Here is a 14,818-nt window from a genome sequence, read left to right on the forward strand (position 1 = left end):
CGCCAAAGTTAATAAGCCAAGTAGGAGAGGTAGCTTTGGAATTGGTATGCACACACATAACAACTAATTTGGCATGAGGTATTTTACCAGCAAAAGCATGATTCATCCTTTCATAACAATCAATGGCTTCATGCTCAAAGGAATGACAGATTTGGCAAGGATGTTTACCACCAAAATAGATATTATTGCGCGGAAATCCACCAGATTGAGAATGATTACCAGAGTGAGTGCAAAAATGGCTAGAACCATTGCCAAAATTATGAAAATTACCACAAAAATGGTTGAAGTTCTTAGAAGAGTTACCACGATAGTTATGTTGAGACGATCCTTTGCCACGATTGTTCTGAAATCTGGGAGGTGCATTGAACTGCACAACATAAGCTTGTGGAAATTGAGAGTACTGTGGTGTAGGAATGAGAGGGCCCTAAGATTGAGCAGCAAAGGCCTGAAAATGCTCTTGAGCAGAAGAAACAGTGCCCTTCTTTTTGCGATTCATGAATAATTCCTTGTTGATCAACAAACCATGAAGTTCATCCAAAGTAGTTGATGAAATCTGTAGCATAATAGATCCAATGAAGGATTCATATTCATCAGATAAGCCATTGAGAGTGATGGTTATTAGGTCATGATTAGAGACTGGTGATCCAGCCGCCATTAAAGCATCAGAAATACCTTTGATGCTTTGTAGATACTCAGAAATCGAGAGATTACCTTTGGTGACAGAGTGTAAACGAGATCTGAGCTGATGAATATGAGTCGCAGAAACACCTTCGAATCGATTCTCAAGATTAAGCCAGAGATCACGAGATGAAGTCACACCAACAGTAAATGGAATAATTTCTTCAGAGAGGGTGGAGTTAAGCCAAATTAAGATATTTTGATCCTTCTCATACCAAGCTTCATAGGCAGGATTAGGAGCTGCAGGAGGGCGACCAATCGGATCAAGAAGATAAGGCAGTAGACAAGGCTCGGAGCCATCAACGATGCTGGTGAGCTTGTAGCGCTTGAAAATCGGAGCAAATAGAGCTTTCCAGACTAGGTAATTGTCACGTTTTAGCTTCGTAGGCACCATACAACTGATGTTCTGGATCGTGATCGAAGAGATTGACGAATTTGAGAAATTAGGGTTCATTGAAGAGAAATTGAGGGCGACAAACTCAGTCGGTGCAGGATGTGGAGGAACAATTTCAGGCTTCGGCGAAGAAGTGGATGACGCCATTGCTGAGAAGAAGAAGAAATTGAAGAATCGAGAGAGATCTTGAAGATCGAGAAGACGATAGGAAAGATTGAATCGCACAGAAAGGTTGTGAAAATATCAAAAGGCAGTTAAGCAGAGAGGCGAGTGATACCAAGATAGAAAGAATACTTTATGTATTTCATTTCTTAATCAGGAAGTAATTACAACTGAGTTTATATACACTTTGCTAAATAAGCTTAGTGACTAATAACACTAGATTAATGACTAATACAATGATTAGTTACAAAACAGAAAATATCTAAGTATGAGGTGTCCCTTTAATAATGTGTCTGGAATAAGTTTCTTGGTTGGACCGAAATAAAATTGTCAGCAATGACAAAAATGACAAGTCAGTGGAAGTCTTAATTTTATTTGATCGTACTTTACCATTTAATGAATAGCTGATTAAATGTTATGTTTGGGTGTCTCTAGATTGAATGTGTTCTTAGTAAATATAATAAATGTACTCAATATCGTTCTTTTTTACACTTGACAACAAAATGGTCTTCGTTAAACAGAGGCTAGTTTCTTAGGAAAGTGTCTTTACTAAGAAAAGCTTGTGCTTGAACTCGCTCCTTTTAGTTTAAGCGTATACGGGATCTCATGCTTGAAATTAATGGCGGTGATGAAATGAACTATCATTAAAGGCTCAGAAATATGATTTTAGGGTATTTACAACGTGTCATTGTGTATATATTTTTAGATTTTTGTTGAAAAATAATTAAGGTTTAGTGACACTAGTAATTTCTATTAAAATTCACAATCAGTATGTCGACATTTAGAAAGAGAGGGAAAAAAATTTATAATGCCAAAAAAGAAAAAGAAATTTAGAAGCAATGTATTACATCAATGCCAAAATAAAATTTAAACATATCAAACAGATTTGTATGGTAAAAATAGCAAAATATAATGTATCATTGTTGGAGTTTGACGACAGTTATCCATGTCAGTTATGTCGTATTCACTTCAGCACTACCCTTGAGTGCTTGTGCTTGCCTTCATTGGCAACAAACCTTTCGTAGTTGAAAAATATTGGTATGTCACTAAATAGGATAAATTTATGTTAGTGTTGCCACAACCTCAACTACTTTGTATAAAACATTGCATTCTAGTGGACCAATGTCATTCCTAGTAGGATTCGTAGACGTAGGAATTAGAGTTCCCAGCGTATGGCACTAATACCATTCCCCACAAAACATTGCTAATGTCGACAAACCAATGCCTATATTGCATCTAGTCCAAGAGCTTCTTTAGAATGTATTTTGAGCCAACAAAAATTTTATTTCCTAATCAACCCTCTTACCGAACTAAATACAACACTTAGCAAATAAAAATTTTAACCATAAAGGAAATTGAATAAAATATGAGTAGATACACTGAATTTGTTAGTTTATGCCTAATTGGTGGATTTTTCAATTTAAACTCCATCCCAAACCCAATCCACCAGGCGCCATCATGCCCTCTCCCCCACTTGGGGATCTTCCCACCCAGCCCCATCGGTTCTTCTAACCCTCCTCCGCCCTTTCCTACCCCCCTCGCACAAACACCCCAGGATTTGTCGTCACCAACAACGACCAAATAAAGAGGGAGAGTTTTTTGTATAACATTATCTTCCAAGTTGTAACGTAAATGATATTAGTTCTTTCCTTGTATGATCTTCTGCAATTTTTAGCTAAATGATATTATTTTTAAGTTTATATGGAAACATCCGCCGATTAGGAATAGGGTAACAAATTAGGTGTATCTATTCCTACGAAAAAAGTACACCAAATTCCTAGGAAAAAAATAATTTGTTAAGAGTATTTTATTTAATTTTCATGAGCTCAATTAGGAAATACAAGTTGCGTTGGTCGAAAATACATTCTATGAAAGCTCTTGGACCAGATTGAATGTAGGTTGGGAACTGTGTTAGTGTCATATGCTGGTAACTCTAATTCCTACGACAATTGGTAGAGTATTTGTCCACTAGAACGCAACATTTGTACAAAATAATAGCGAAAGTTGTGGCTACGCTACAAAAATTAGGGTCTTATTAGAGTGGCATAGCAACTGTTTTTAGCTACAAAAGGTATGGCCCAGTAATTGCTTGAGTCCTATGAGTACACCCATAGGTTTCGCCATTGTATTGTTTGTACCTATGGTATTAGCAAGGTTTTTTCCTCAAGAAGTATACACGGACTAACCCCCAAGAATCCAAAATTATACATGTATTGTGGTAAATGTGATATGTTTGGGATATTAGTTAAATTATATTTGTGATTCAAATAGATGTTATGTTACTAGTGAACATACCCTAAATTCATATTTGCAAACGTTTAGTGATAGATTATTGCATCATCACAAGTTCATACAGATATTAAATGAATGAAATATCATACTCTTCTTAAAAAATAAAAAATAACAAGGTGAACTAAGAAATGAATAAATCGTGAATCTTCTTAGATCTATGAAATATCGAAATGTAGAAAGTAAGAACGAATTACCTAAAATAGCTTCGGAGAAGAACGTTACTTCCCTCTAATGCTTTTTCTTACCAGTGTCTCAAATGCCAAGCAATGATAATTATAACAAAACATTTAAATCCTGTAAATTGATGTCAAACTTTGATATCTAAAAATGTGATTGAAGATTTCTAAAGAAAAATGCTAAGTTGTGCTTCAATGGTGGTAGACAAAAATGATATTTAGTAAGTAGAAACAGTTGGAGACTTGTTTTAGGGAATAGTGAAACATTGGGCACAACATTGCATGCAACTAGATTCTGCCAAGTGTCTCATATTTTAAAAACTTAGAAAAATGCAAAGTATGAGGACTAAAAATTCAAAATCATTTTAACACTAAAGGGAAATTCGAAAAAAGTTTAAGAACCATTGATGCAATTAATTAAAGAAAACATGAAACACATACCGCGAACTTTTCGTCACATAATAGAGCCTTTCTCGTGTTTTCATTTTTTTTTTTAACAAAATGTTTGCTTCCTATATTGCTTAGGTGGATGACAAATGGATATCATGTAGATGGGGAACTAATATAAAAAGCAAATTATTTAAAAAATTGAACGACTTGAGAACTGAAATTTTAAATTTAATATTGGATGTGGACCTAAACATTGTTCTTTAAGAAAGTATTTGGTTACCAAGACAAATTTTAAGTTCTCAAGTCGTTTAAATTCTTTTTTTCTATTAGTTCTCTATCTGCATGGCATCCATTTGTCATCCACCTTAAGCATATATGAAGCAAACATAATGTCAAAATGAAAACACAAGGATGACTCTGTTATGTGAAGAAAATCTCCCGATGGCAGAATGTGTTTCATGCTTTATTATTATTATTTTTTTCAAAATTAATTGCATCAATGGTTCCTAAACTTTTCCCAAATTTCACTTTAGTCCCTAAATTTGTTTTGAATTTTTTAGTCCTCATTCGTTTGCATCTTTTTAAATCTTTAAAATGAGAGACACTTAGCATGGTCTAGTTGCATGTAATTTCATATTCCTGCTCAGTGTTTCGCCATTCCATAAAACAAGTCTTGAACCATTTCTACTTATCATATATGATTTTTATCTACCACCATTGAAGCGCATTTTCAGATCTCAAGGTTTTTAGTCCTCGTTGAACCGTTTCGCCATTCCATAAAACAAGTCTTCTTTTGAAATCCTTCGTCGCATTTTCAGATCTCAAGGTTTGAAAGCGAGATTTCTAGGAGTTTTTTATTGTATTGTTTTAATCATGGTTGTCTAGCATTTGAGACGCCAGTAAGAAAGAGTACTAGAGGGTCTTGAGTGACGTTCTTCCCTGAAACTATTTTAGGTAATTATTTCTTACTTTCTGTAATTGATATTTTGTAGATCTAAGAAGGTTGATTCATTTCATAGTTTTCCTTGTTCATTTTTTTTAAAGAATAGTACGATATTTCGTTCACTAAAAAAAGGGCATTACGTATCATGAAGAACTCGGCCACAAAGGGTCCTTGCAAACTAAATCCAAAAATATTATAATAAAGCTTCGCCAAGCAATGACTAGACTTTAAAAACCCAATCTCATCAGGGACTGTAAGATTACACAAATCAATAACCGTTAAACCTCGTGTTAAACGAAGATCATGTGAGTCTTATTTTATGCGGAAGCAGATTATAATAAAATACCAAATATAACGTCGTAAATGAAAGCAAAAACAATTTCAAATGGAACTTAAGAAATTTACATGGTTTGGCGAAAAACCTACATCCACAGGCAAAGCACGACAAGGAATTTCAGTAAACAAAAGGAGATACAAAAGAGTGTTTAAACTGTCACAATCCAAAACCTATAAATTACAATCCCTAACAAAGCCAAACGAGTAGACAACTTGAAACAAACGGAGAAGGTTCTCTCAAATTGCTCTCTACATCACAAATTGACTCTTAACAAATTGCCACACAAATGATTCGTACTAAATAAACTATGTTTAAGGTCCTATTTATAGAGCATAGGACTTAGGTTTATATAGGAATCTTAATAGGAAGTAAAATATAAATCCTAATAGGCAAGGAAATCAAATCATTATCTTTTAATGATAAAGAAACCAACAAGGAAGTAAAAAACCCAACCAAATAGGACACAATTAGCCTAAATAGGAGGTAATGCAAACCAAATTTTTGCATCATTCGAATTTTGAGATGCAAATCACAATAGGTAGAACAAAAATCTCAATCATAATGGGATAGGGAGTACGATGTCTATTAGTCTAATTGCATCACCTAATCACCACCATGATCACAGAACACCAAGTGAAGTAAATCCAACAAACTAAACTTGCTCCACCCTTCACACATAGATCCAAACGAGATGTAGCACACCAAAACAAAAATTAAAATGAAACAACTCTCCTATAGAGAGAAATCAAACTAGCAAACTCTCCTAAAGGGAGAAAACCAACTCTAGGACAATTCCTAAAAATTATCAAATCAAACAGAAATAAAAAGATAGTAAAACCATGATGCAGCTCCACATCCTCTGGGCATTTGAGATCCATATATATCACCGCACTGGCTAAACCCATAGTGTCATACTGGCTAAACTTGATCCCGATGCAATTTTACATCTTTCATGACTTCCAACTTCAACCGCATATTGAAGGTGAACTGGATCCAAAACCTTGGGTAAACTGTGTACGTGAGCCAAAAGTGGACCAAAAGATGACGACTATCACAACAACTATAACGTTTCATGGCGACAGTTCTACACCAAAACAAAGTACATGGAAAGGGAGAGAAGGAAAACACAAAGAATGAGTGTCAAGAAGATTGCCTCCGGCACCAAAGACAAAGGCAAGGGCCAAGGGCAAATAGTTTTTCTTTGATTTTTGCTCTAGACGTTTAGGGTAGTCCTGTTCATTTTTTCTCATTTTTCTCATTTTTCTTGTTATTTTTTAATTTAGATTTTCCTGATTAAAGCAAAAAATTACATAAATATGTTGCAATCCTATTAGAGATGTAGTCCTATTAGGGTAAAGATTCTACCTATCCTACTACTATAAATAAAAGCATAAGGGGGTGATACAACACAGACCTCAGAATTACATATCTCTCTTCTCTCTCTGTTGTCGCCGACCTCTCTCCCTCTGTCCTTAATTTATACAGTTCAGTCAAATAGGCCTACAATAAAATAAAAATTTTGAATTTATTTTTAACATGATTTAAGATAAGTTTCGGTGGTAGAATCTTTAAGAAATTTTCCTTGATATATATTGATCTGGTTTCTCTACCAATCATTAACACTAAATTACTTTTAAACAATGTTTAATTAATTTTATAGTTTTTTTTTTTAATTCCATAGTTTTGGTATATCTTTATCTTGACAGTTGTTTTCCAACTAAACAATCAAAATCATTTATTGGGATGAAAAAGAGAACTCATTTTGGATATGTAGTTCTTAGTCAATTAAAAAAGGATGAGGAACTCATTTTGGATGAGTTACTTTCGTCTTGGAAGATGACGATTGAAGTATGGAGGCCAATGGTAGAGATGAGTGGGTTAAAGGCCCATAATTAAGGTAGTCATAGTGGAAACTCAACTAAGTTGACTGAAGATTCTAAAATCTAGGTTCAAAAGGAATAACTAGATTATGACAATTTGGAGTAGCACTATGGAGAATATATTCTCCTTCTACCTATATCCCATGATGATAATAGTGTCGTCTGCCATTGAGATTAGGTTAAGCTTTGCTCTTAATGATTCATGTAGCTTGGAACACTTAGAATTCCAAGGGAAGTATTGCAGGATACTCTTAATGGGAAGTCACCTAACTTGAGTGTGGAATGTGGTTGTTCCTATGATAATTTCTGAAAGGGTTAATTCTATAGAGCACTCATGAGAAACTAGGAATTGTTCAAAGCCTATATGAACACAACCAAGTAAGCACGAGGTGTTTGGAAAAGTACTGTGTTTACTATTGTCATGGTTTACATAAATGACTGAGCAGTTCAAGACATTGTGTTCACTAATTAGCTAAGTAAATCCGATAGTAATTTACTATGGAAGGTTCAAAGCCAAAGCTACATATCCCAATCTTGTGCCTTTCTTTCTGAATCTTTCTTTATTGTCTGCATTGTAATTTGCATAGTGTTGAGTCAATTTTCATTCATGCAGGGATTGTTGGAAATTTAGTATTATTATTATTATTATAATACTACATTCATTAATTGAATAGAAATTAGCATTGGTGCCTTTTGGTAGAAAAATGTGTCTTTTCAAACATGAAATTCAAATGAAGAGTTGCAATGTATGACTCTTCATGAATAGTCACATGGTTTCCGAATAGACATCTCAACTTCTATAGATAGGAAAACCCCTTATGGTCTTTTAATCACTTTTACATTCACATATTCAAGCATATAGGACACTATTGTTAGAGAGTTTTGTAATGTCTTATTGAGTCTATATGAAAGAGTTTTCAACACAATCGTGGTTCACTTGAGCCTTGTGGTTAGAAGTGCTACTATTACAAGGATGTGGTCACTGTACCTGGGAGACAAGCGACGATCGATCTTGAGCACCGTAGTAGAGTTTAAACTTATCTTAAAGACAAAATATTTAACATTTAGCTCGACTGAAATTTAGGTGTTTCTAACTCAATTCTCTTGTTCATTTAGCATTGTTTATTATTGTTTGTATGCATTAAATTGTTTATTTAAATGTATGATTTATTCTTTAATTTTATATGTGATAATATAACAATTATACTCTATTTTTCCATCACAAACGAACTCATCCAAGGCAAGTTTTAGCAAGCTTATCATCTTAATCTCCTGTAAAACAAATGTGGCATTTGCTCTCTTTTCATGTAATAGAAAAGTTTCAGATATAAGCGCCCACTTTTATAGAGATCTTAGAAACTTAGAATGTGCAAATGAGGCTCTACTACAGCGGCAGAAAGCATTAATGTCATGTAACATGGTGCGGGTTTGATTCTCACCAATTCTCGTCTCCTAACGTTTAACAATTTAATCCACTAATGCTATCGGTTGTAAAAATAAAAAAACTTAGAATGCAATTATCATTGGAAGGAGAAAATTGCTTCTTAAATTGCTCAGATTGCTCAACGCCAATTAATTAACCTTCCTCTTCACACCCAAATTTGAATTTCTCTTTGTAGTTTAGATGAGTGTTGAGAGTAGAAATCTCAAAATGAGAAAAGATGAGACATTGCATGTGCTTTAAGGTAGTTAGGCTACTTTTCATATGGTGAATTGATTTGACGATGAAACCTCAACTTCTTCAATGAGATTAGTGCATATTCTTCAATAGTTTGTCAAAGAATAAAATGAGCATAATAACTTAATAAGGGCAGCTCTAGTGGATCAAATCCAATTGTCCTAGTAGATTTCCACATATTTCTTCTAACAGTGGCAAGAGGCGAGTGAACTGCAGGTTATCATATTTAGAATGTCTCTCTTGTCTTTCTGTTTTGAGCCAAAATTTCAGTGGCGGATGAACCGATTGGAGGGAAATACTGCAACTGTAAGAACCATCTTTGTGTTGTGTATGATACTTAGACCCAAACATGCTGAGCTGAAGTTGTTGAACTCATGTATGATATCATGCGCTCTCGTAGTTGTTGGAACATATGAAATGGGATTAACTTCACAATGCTTATGAAGAAGCACTTACCAAATGTTTCGCGACTAATACAAAATGTGATTCTCTAACTTGATGGCATTTTCGGAAATCTAATAGCATGGCTGTTACAAAATTCAAAATATTTATGTCGAAAATTTGATAAAATAAAAGAAAACCTAATGAAAAAGGTTTCAAAACTTTGAATTTTAACCGAAGATAAAATAAAAGAAAACCTAATAACCAAGAGTCTCGATGATGATTTTTGGTCGTGTGCACTGTTTTAACCGCATGCTCGACCCTTTACAAATCTAAAAGCCAAAAGAAAAATTATAATCTTGTTTATTCAAGCAAATAGTGGGAGAGAAGAATCAAGTCTATAAACTAAGATGTAACGATAAATGGTCTTAACCACTTGAACTACAGGTTGGGTTAAAAATCTTTTTGTTTTTGTTGATGCAATGAGATATTTACACTAAGGGATGAAAGATTAAATTGGTTTTGAAATTGCCATTACAAAATTCAAACCTAAGACCTCTTACTTACAAGTGAAAAGGAATATCACTATACTGTAATTGGATAAAGTTGAGATTTCACTATAAAACAAATTGACAATATAGAAATTAGCTCAATTACTTATAAAGAAATGTAAAATTCTTTTTTTTTTCCTATATAGAATTTATACTCTGATAAGTAATACTAACGCCATCTCCAATAGAGAGGGCAAGGGGTCCAAAAGCCAAAAAAAGACTTAATTTGTCCAAAACTCATCTCCAACAAATGGCATGGCTATAATTCTATGGAACCCACCAGACCGTTATTTGGCCAAACGGGCATCAGGCTAGACAAATGTAGCCCCTCTCTAAGCCCTTTTTTTGGGGCTAGCTCCTCAATTGCAATAATTAATTCAAATTCAACGCCAAAATTTGAAAACATATAGTTTAATTAAATTAACCAATAAATTTAAAGTATAAACTTAAAACTAATAAATTATTGAGGCGCTATGTTTAGCATCTTGGTTGGAGATTGTATATGAATATGGCCTGACACCTATTTATTTAAAAATAATTTTTTATAAAATATAATTCTTAGCGGAATTATGTTTAGTCTTTTTTATTAGAGATAACATAATTGGCCCAGATCGGGTTAAAATCTTTAAAAATGCATAAAAAATTTGGGAATGGTACCATCACACTGGGCATGGGCCTTGAAATGGGGGACATTCGCAACTATTTGAAACCCACCGCCCCAAACCTATATATTAACCCAAAACAGCATTTCGCAAAATCCCAGATCGTCCAGCTTCAAACCTCACCAAACGGAAAGGCACAAAGAATATAAAATCGAATCGGGGAGAGAGAGAGAGAGAGAGAGAGAGAGAGAGAGAGAGAGAGCCATGGCTACTTTCGACGAAGCCCCGTCGGCTAAGAGATGGCTTCCTCTCGAAGCTAACCCTGATGTTATGAACCAGGTACTTCAAACAATCGCCTTCCCTTTCAAGCAAAAATTAAATTAATCGTAATTATTTTTGTATTTTTTAGATTATCCTCTGTTTGTTTCTCGAGAAAACGTCGGAACAGAAAATAAAATAGTTTAATTTTTTCTTGGGAGCAAAACGGAGAGCTAGGGTTTGGTGCGAATTTGATGTGGAAGATGGAGCCTTTTGATTCTTCTGGAATTAGGGTTCTAGTTTGTGATTAACAGTTGGCAAAGAGATGATCAAGTATGCTGAAGACGTATCGGTTTCCTTTGTACCAAAAATTTTAGCGAGTGAGACCCAGTTGGGGAATATTAAGTAAACATTTGCTTTTGATAGAAAGCTAAACGGGAATTTGGTTTTCGAAATTAAAATGTAATACAACAACAACAACAACAATGCCTTATCCCACTCAGTGGGGTCGGCGAAATTAAAAGGTAACGAGTAGCGAAAATCATTTGCACTGAAGAAAAGCGGAAAAGTGTGTGGACTATTCTATCAGCTGTTAAATGATCAAATTCAGCAAATAATACAACCTCCTAAATAAAGAACAGAAGTTCGAAAATACTATTCTTTGTCATTTTGATTACATGTACTCTCGTTTGTGTGTTATGTTGCAGATTAGATTTATAATTTTTTGTTGCACCATTGTACTTTACAATGGTTTACCTCATTGTGCAAAATACCAAATCAAATGTAAGAAATATATTTGGTCATTGCAGTTCCTTTGGGGCCTGGGTCTTCAAGAGGATGAGGCAGAATGCTTTGATGTTTACGGGTTGGATGGAGAACTCTTAGAAATGGTTCCGAAGCCTGTACTTGCTGTCCTGTTTCTTTATCCTCTAACCGCAAAGGTTATGTCTCTTTCCTTGAAGTACAAGTTCATAATTCTGAACTTTATGGTTGGTGTGCAACTTAAGCTCTCGACATCTGTCTTTCTTGAACAATATTAAATCTAGTTGTCTCTTGATTTGAGGGATGTTTCTATACTTTTCAGACCGAAGAAGAGAGAATGATGCAGGCAAATGAAAAACAGGTGAGTGATAGGAAATTTGATTGGATGCTCTCTATAAAATGAAAACCTTGTATTCTTGCGCGGGTTGTTGGACCTGTGATCTCTCTCTGCATATATGTGGATGGTGCGTATCTGCATATTCATGCGATGATAGTAACTATTGAGAGATCAGTTGTGTATTGAAATTTATGTTCAGATTCAACTATGTTTTATGTTTTCTTATCATGCTCACTTATTTTCGATTGTGTTAATTCGTTTTACTGACTTCTTGCGTACTTGGTTTTTTTGCTTTGTGTTTCCAATGATTTACTGATCAAAAGAGAATTTTGTATTGAAATACATTCTGTCTTGATTTGAAGTAGTATGATTTAAGTAGATGTTTTGCAATGCATATCCCGACTGTAGGAACCCAAAGGTAGTGTTTATTTTATGAAACAAACTGTGGGCAATGCTTGTGGAACTATTGGGCTTCTTCATGCTGTTGGAAATATCACGTCAGAGATCAAACTTGGTAAGTTCTATACTGTTTTCCTGTTATGGGTAAGTTCTGATTAGATTTATTCATGGAAGCTATGCGTTCTCCGTCCTTTGGCTTTCTTTTTTCTCGTATTCCTGTTTCTCTTACCTAACAACATTTGGATCACCCTGCTTTTCGAAAATGCAAAACGGTTGCATGAACATCCGGATCAATATAATTAAAAAGATAATTAATAATATAGAATACCTGGGGAAAGTAGCATACCATTGGAAATGAGCTTCTTGGTAATTATCACCCAGGTGTGTGCCATTCTAGTTTCTAACTAGGACAGTACATGTTTGTGGACCACCTAGCTGTGGAAATTAGGGATATAGAATCCCGAAACCAGAGAGTTCTAGATACCAAAATTGTTCCCTTAAGTAATTCCTGTGGAGGAATGAGCTTGATTTTTGTTAAGTATGCAACCTTGGAAAACATGCTTCCCCGTTGAAGCCAAAATTAATGAATTAATTTCTTTCTGGACGATTGCTTACTATTTCTTTTTAAATTTTAATCACAGTTCTTTTTTCCATGTTATCCCCTTTTTCTTTTCAGTTGAGGATTCATTCTTGGATAGGTTTTTCAAAAAAACTGCAAGCATGGATCCATTGCAGGTTCTATTTTCCTTTCCCTCATTATTTTGTCCTTTCAGTTTGACCAATAGAGCCACATTATTCTTCTTGCCTCTTATTGTCATCTATTTTTCATACAAATGTAGCGTGCAGCATTCCTTGAAAGTGACACAGAAATGGAAGTTGCTCATTCAGTAGCAGCTCATGGTGGCGATACAGAGGTGATATATTTTAAGTAGCATAGAATATTATATAAAGTACCAATCTCTCCACTTTTCTTTTCTTCTGTTTGGTTCAGATGGTTTGTACTTCTCATGTCTAACCCTGTTTCTTTGCAGGCATCTGACAATGTGGACACTCACTTTATTTGCTTTGCATGCGTGGACGGTAATGCTTTTTCTATATCTGTTTATTAATGACTTAATTGATCAGAGATGGTTCTTGAAGAGTTGTTTTACCCTACTGTACGATTTGTGATTTCAATATCATCTTTTAATATGTAGGGGAGCTTTATGAGCTTGATGGGAGGAAGTCAGGTCCAATCTCTCACGGTCCATCTTCACCAGATAGTTTATTGCAGGTATTTAAGATGCCACTGTGCTCTCTGCGAATTAGAGGAAGAACACACAATCAATGCCTAAACATATAAAAAGTTTTAACTGTCCATTTAGTAACCTTTTCTTTTTTTTGGTCAAGTAAAGAGAGGGAAGAGGCATAATATCCGAAGATTATAAATGGATGAAGTTTCGAGGGAGAAAAGAAATTATAATTGAAACCGTTTTGAACTGATTTAAAAGTTAATGTGTCTGTTTTGGAAAATTCGATCATAACAGTTTAATTAGTTATTCTCATGTGTTTATTTTGGCTCATTTCAAGTGGGAACGTGTTGGCCTTCTACCCGAGTCTTTGTGTACAGTTTGCAGCCCTTCATCACCCATTTTGATAAGTTTTTTATTGCATAACAGGATGCAGCTAAAGTCATACAGGGCATGATCCAGAAAAATCCTGACTCCCTCAACTTCAATGTGATTGCAATTTCAAAGAAATCCGGTGGGTTTTCTTAAGTTGGAATGCATCAAGTGGTCAAAAGTTTAATGCAGTGGTAGCACTTGATGTACGCATCTTTACACTGAACAGATTTTGTTTTTCCTGGTTAACATGTGTGCTAGCATCTATAGCATAAGCTTACTCAACTGCATTAAACTGGCTGTAAAATTCTGACTATAGCCTTGGTGTGTACCGATCACGCCTGTTGGGCATAGAATAGAGTTCCGTGTTTTTATAAGGGAAATGTTATTGACACTTCAAAAATCTCATTCTACACTCCTTACAAGTGTATTTTTCTTGTCAAATATAGTAAGTTTGGAGTGCCAATAACAATTCCTTTTCTTAATCATGCAGTGTTAATGATCTCGGGAAACCAAAACCAAAACCAAACTCATTTCCGACTTCTAGTTCCCTAGAGTGTCAAATGAGTATGATTGTACGGCGTGAAATGTGTCTATTGCATTGGCGTGACAGCATGCTAGATAATTAGATTTTATGGTCATTTGCACGGCGTGCTCAGAATATTTCAAAGAGAATGCATAGAAACCGAGCCTCAGGGATCGGTATGGAACTTAAGTAAGAGGTCAGAGTGAACAACTATTACACACTAGTTCTTTCTTGGCCGTTGCAACCAATTGTCATATTTTAGTGTTCGTTTGATGTCCATCATCATGTGTACTGTGTATCATTTCGGATGCTGCCTGGACTGCTCTGCTCGTTGGTTCTTGATGTTCCCAACATTGCATGCCAACGTTGAAGCCAGCCGGTCAAGTTTGTCAGCGCCAACTGGGTGCTGTCCTGTCACATAATTGTAAGCCCAGTAAAATACCACCATCGCGGTTGCCCCAAGCCCTACGG

The 14,818-nt window shown here is 35.1% G+C and overlaps 1 protein-coding gene across 1 annotated transcript; it reads left to right on the forward strand.

Moving 5' to 3' along the window:
• The first annotated feature begins 10,636 nt into the window (after positions 1-10,636).
• On the forward strand, positions 10,637-14,209 carry LOC137710685 (ubiquitin carboxyl-terminal hydrolase 3-like). Its single transcript, XM_068449784.1, has 9 exons — positions 10,637-10,803; positions 11,532-11,663; positions 11,807-11,845; positions 12,230-12,335; positions 12,897-12,955; positions 13,060-13,134; positions 13,252-13,300; positions 13,417-13,493; positions 13,879-14,209. The coding sequence occupies exons 1-9, from the start codon at positions 10,729-10,731 to the stop codon at positions 13,975-13,977; spliced, it is 711 nt and encodes a 236-aa protein (XP_068305885.1). The 5' UTR covers positions 10,637-10,728; the 3' UTR covers positions 13,978-14,209.
• Positions 14,210-14,818: the final 609 nt, after the last annotated feature.

The sequence above is a fragment of the Pyrus communis genome, chromosome 12, assembly GCF_963583255.1.
Source record: "Pyrus communis chromosome 12, drPyrComm1.1, whole genome shotgun sequence".
Lineage (NCBI taxonomy): Eukaryota > Viridiplantae > Streptophyta > Magnoliopsida > Rosales > Rosaceae > Pyrus > Pyrus communis.

Excerpts from the sequence above, each read along its gene's own strand:
- LOC137710685 (XM_068449784.1), top strand. The coding sequence starts at position 10,729 with ATGGCTACTTTCGACGAAGCCCCGTCGGCTAAGAGATGGCTTCCTCTC. Across the intron at positions 11,846-12,229 it reads TGCAGGCAAATGAAAAACAG|GAACCCAAAGGTAGTGTTTA; the intron begins GTGAGTGATAGG and ends TCCCGACTGTAG. Across the intron at positions 12,336-12,896 it reads CACGTCAGAGATCAAACTTG|TTGAGGATTCATTCTTGGAT; the intron begins GTAAGTTCTATA and ends TTTTCTTTTCAG.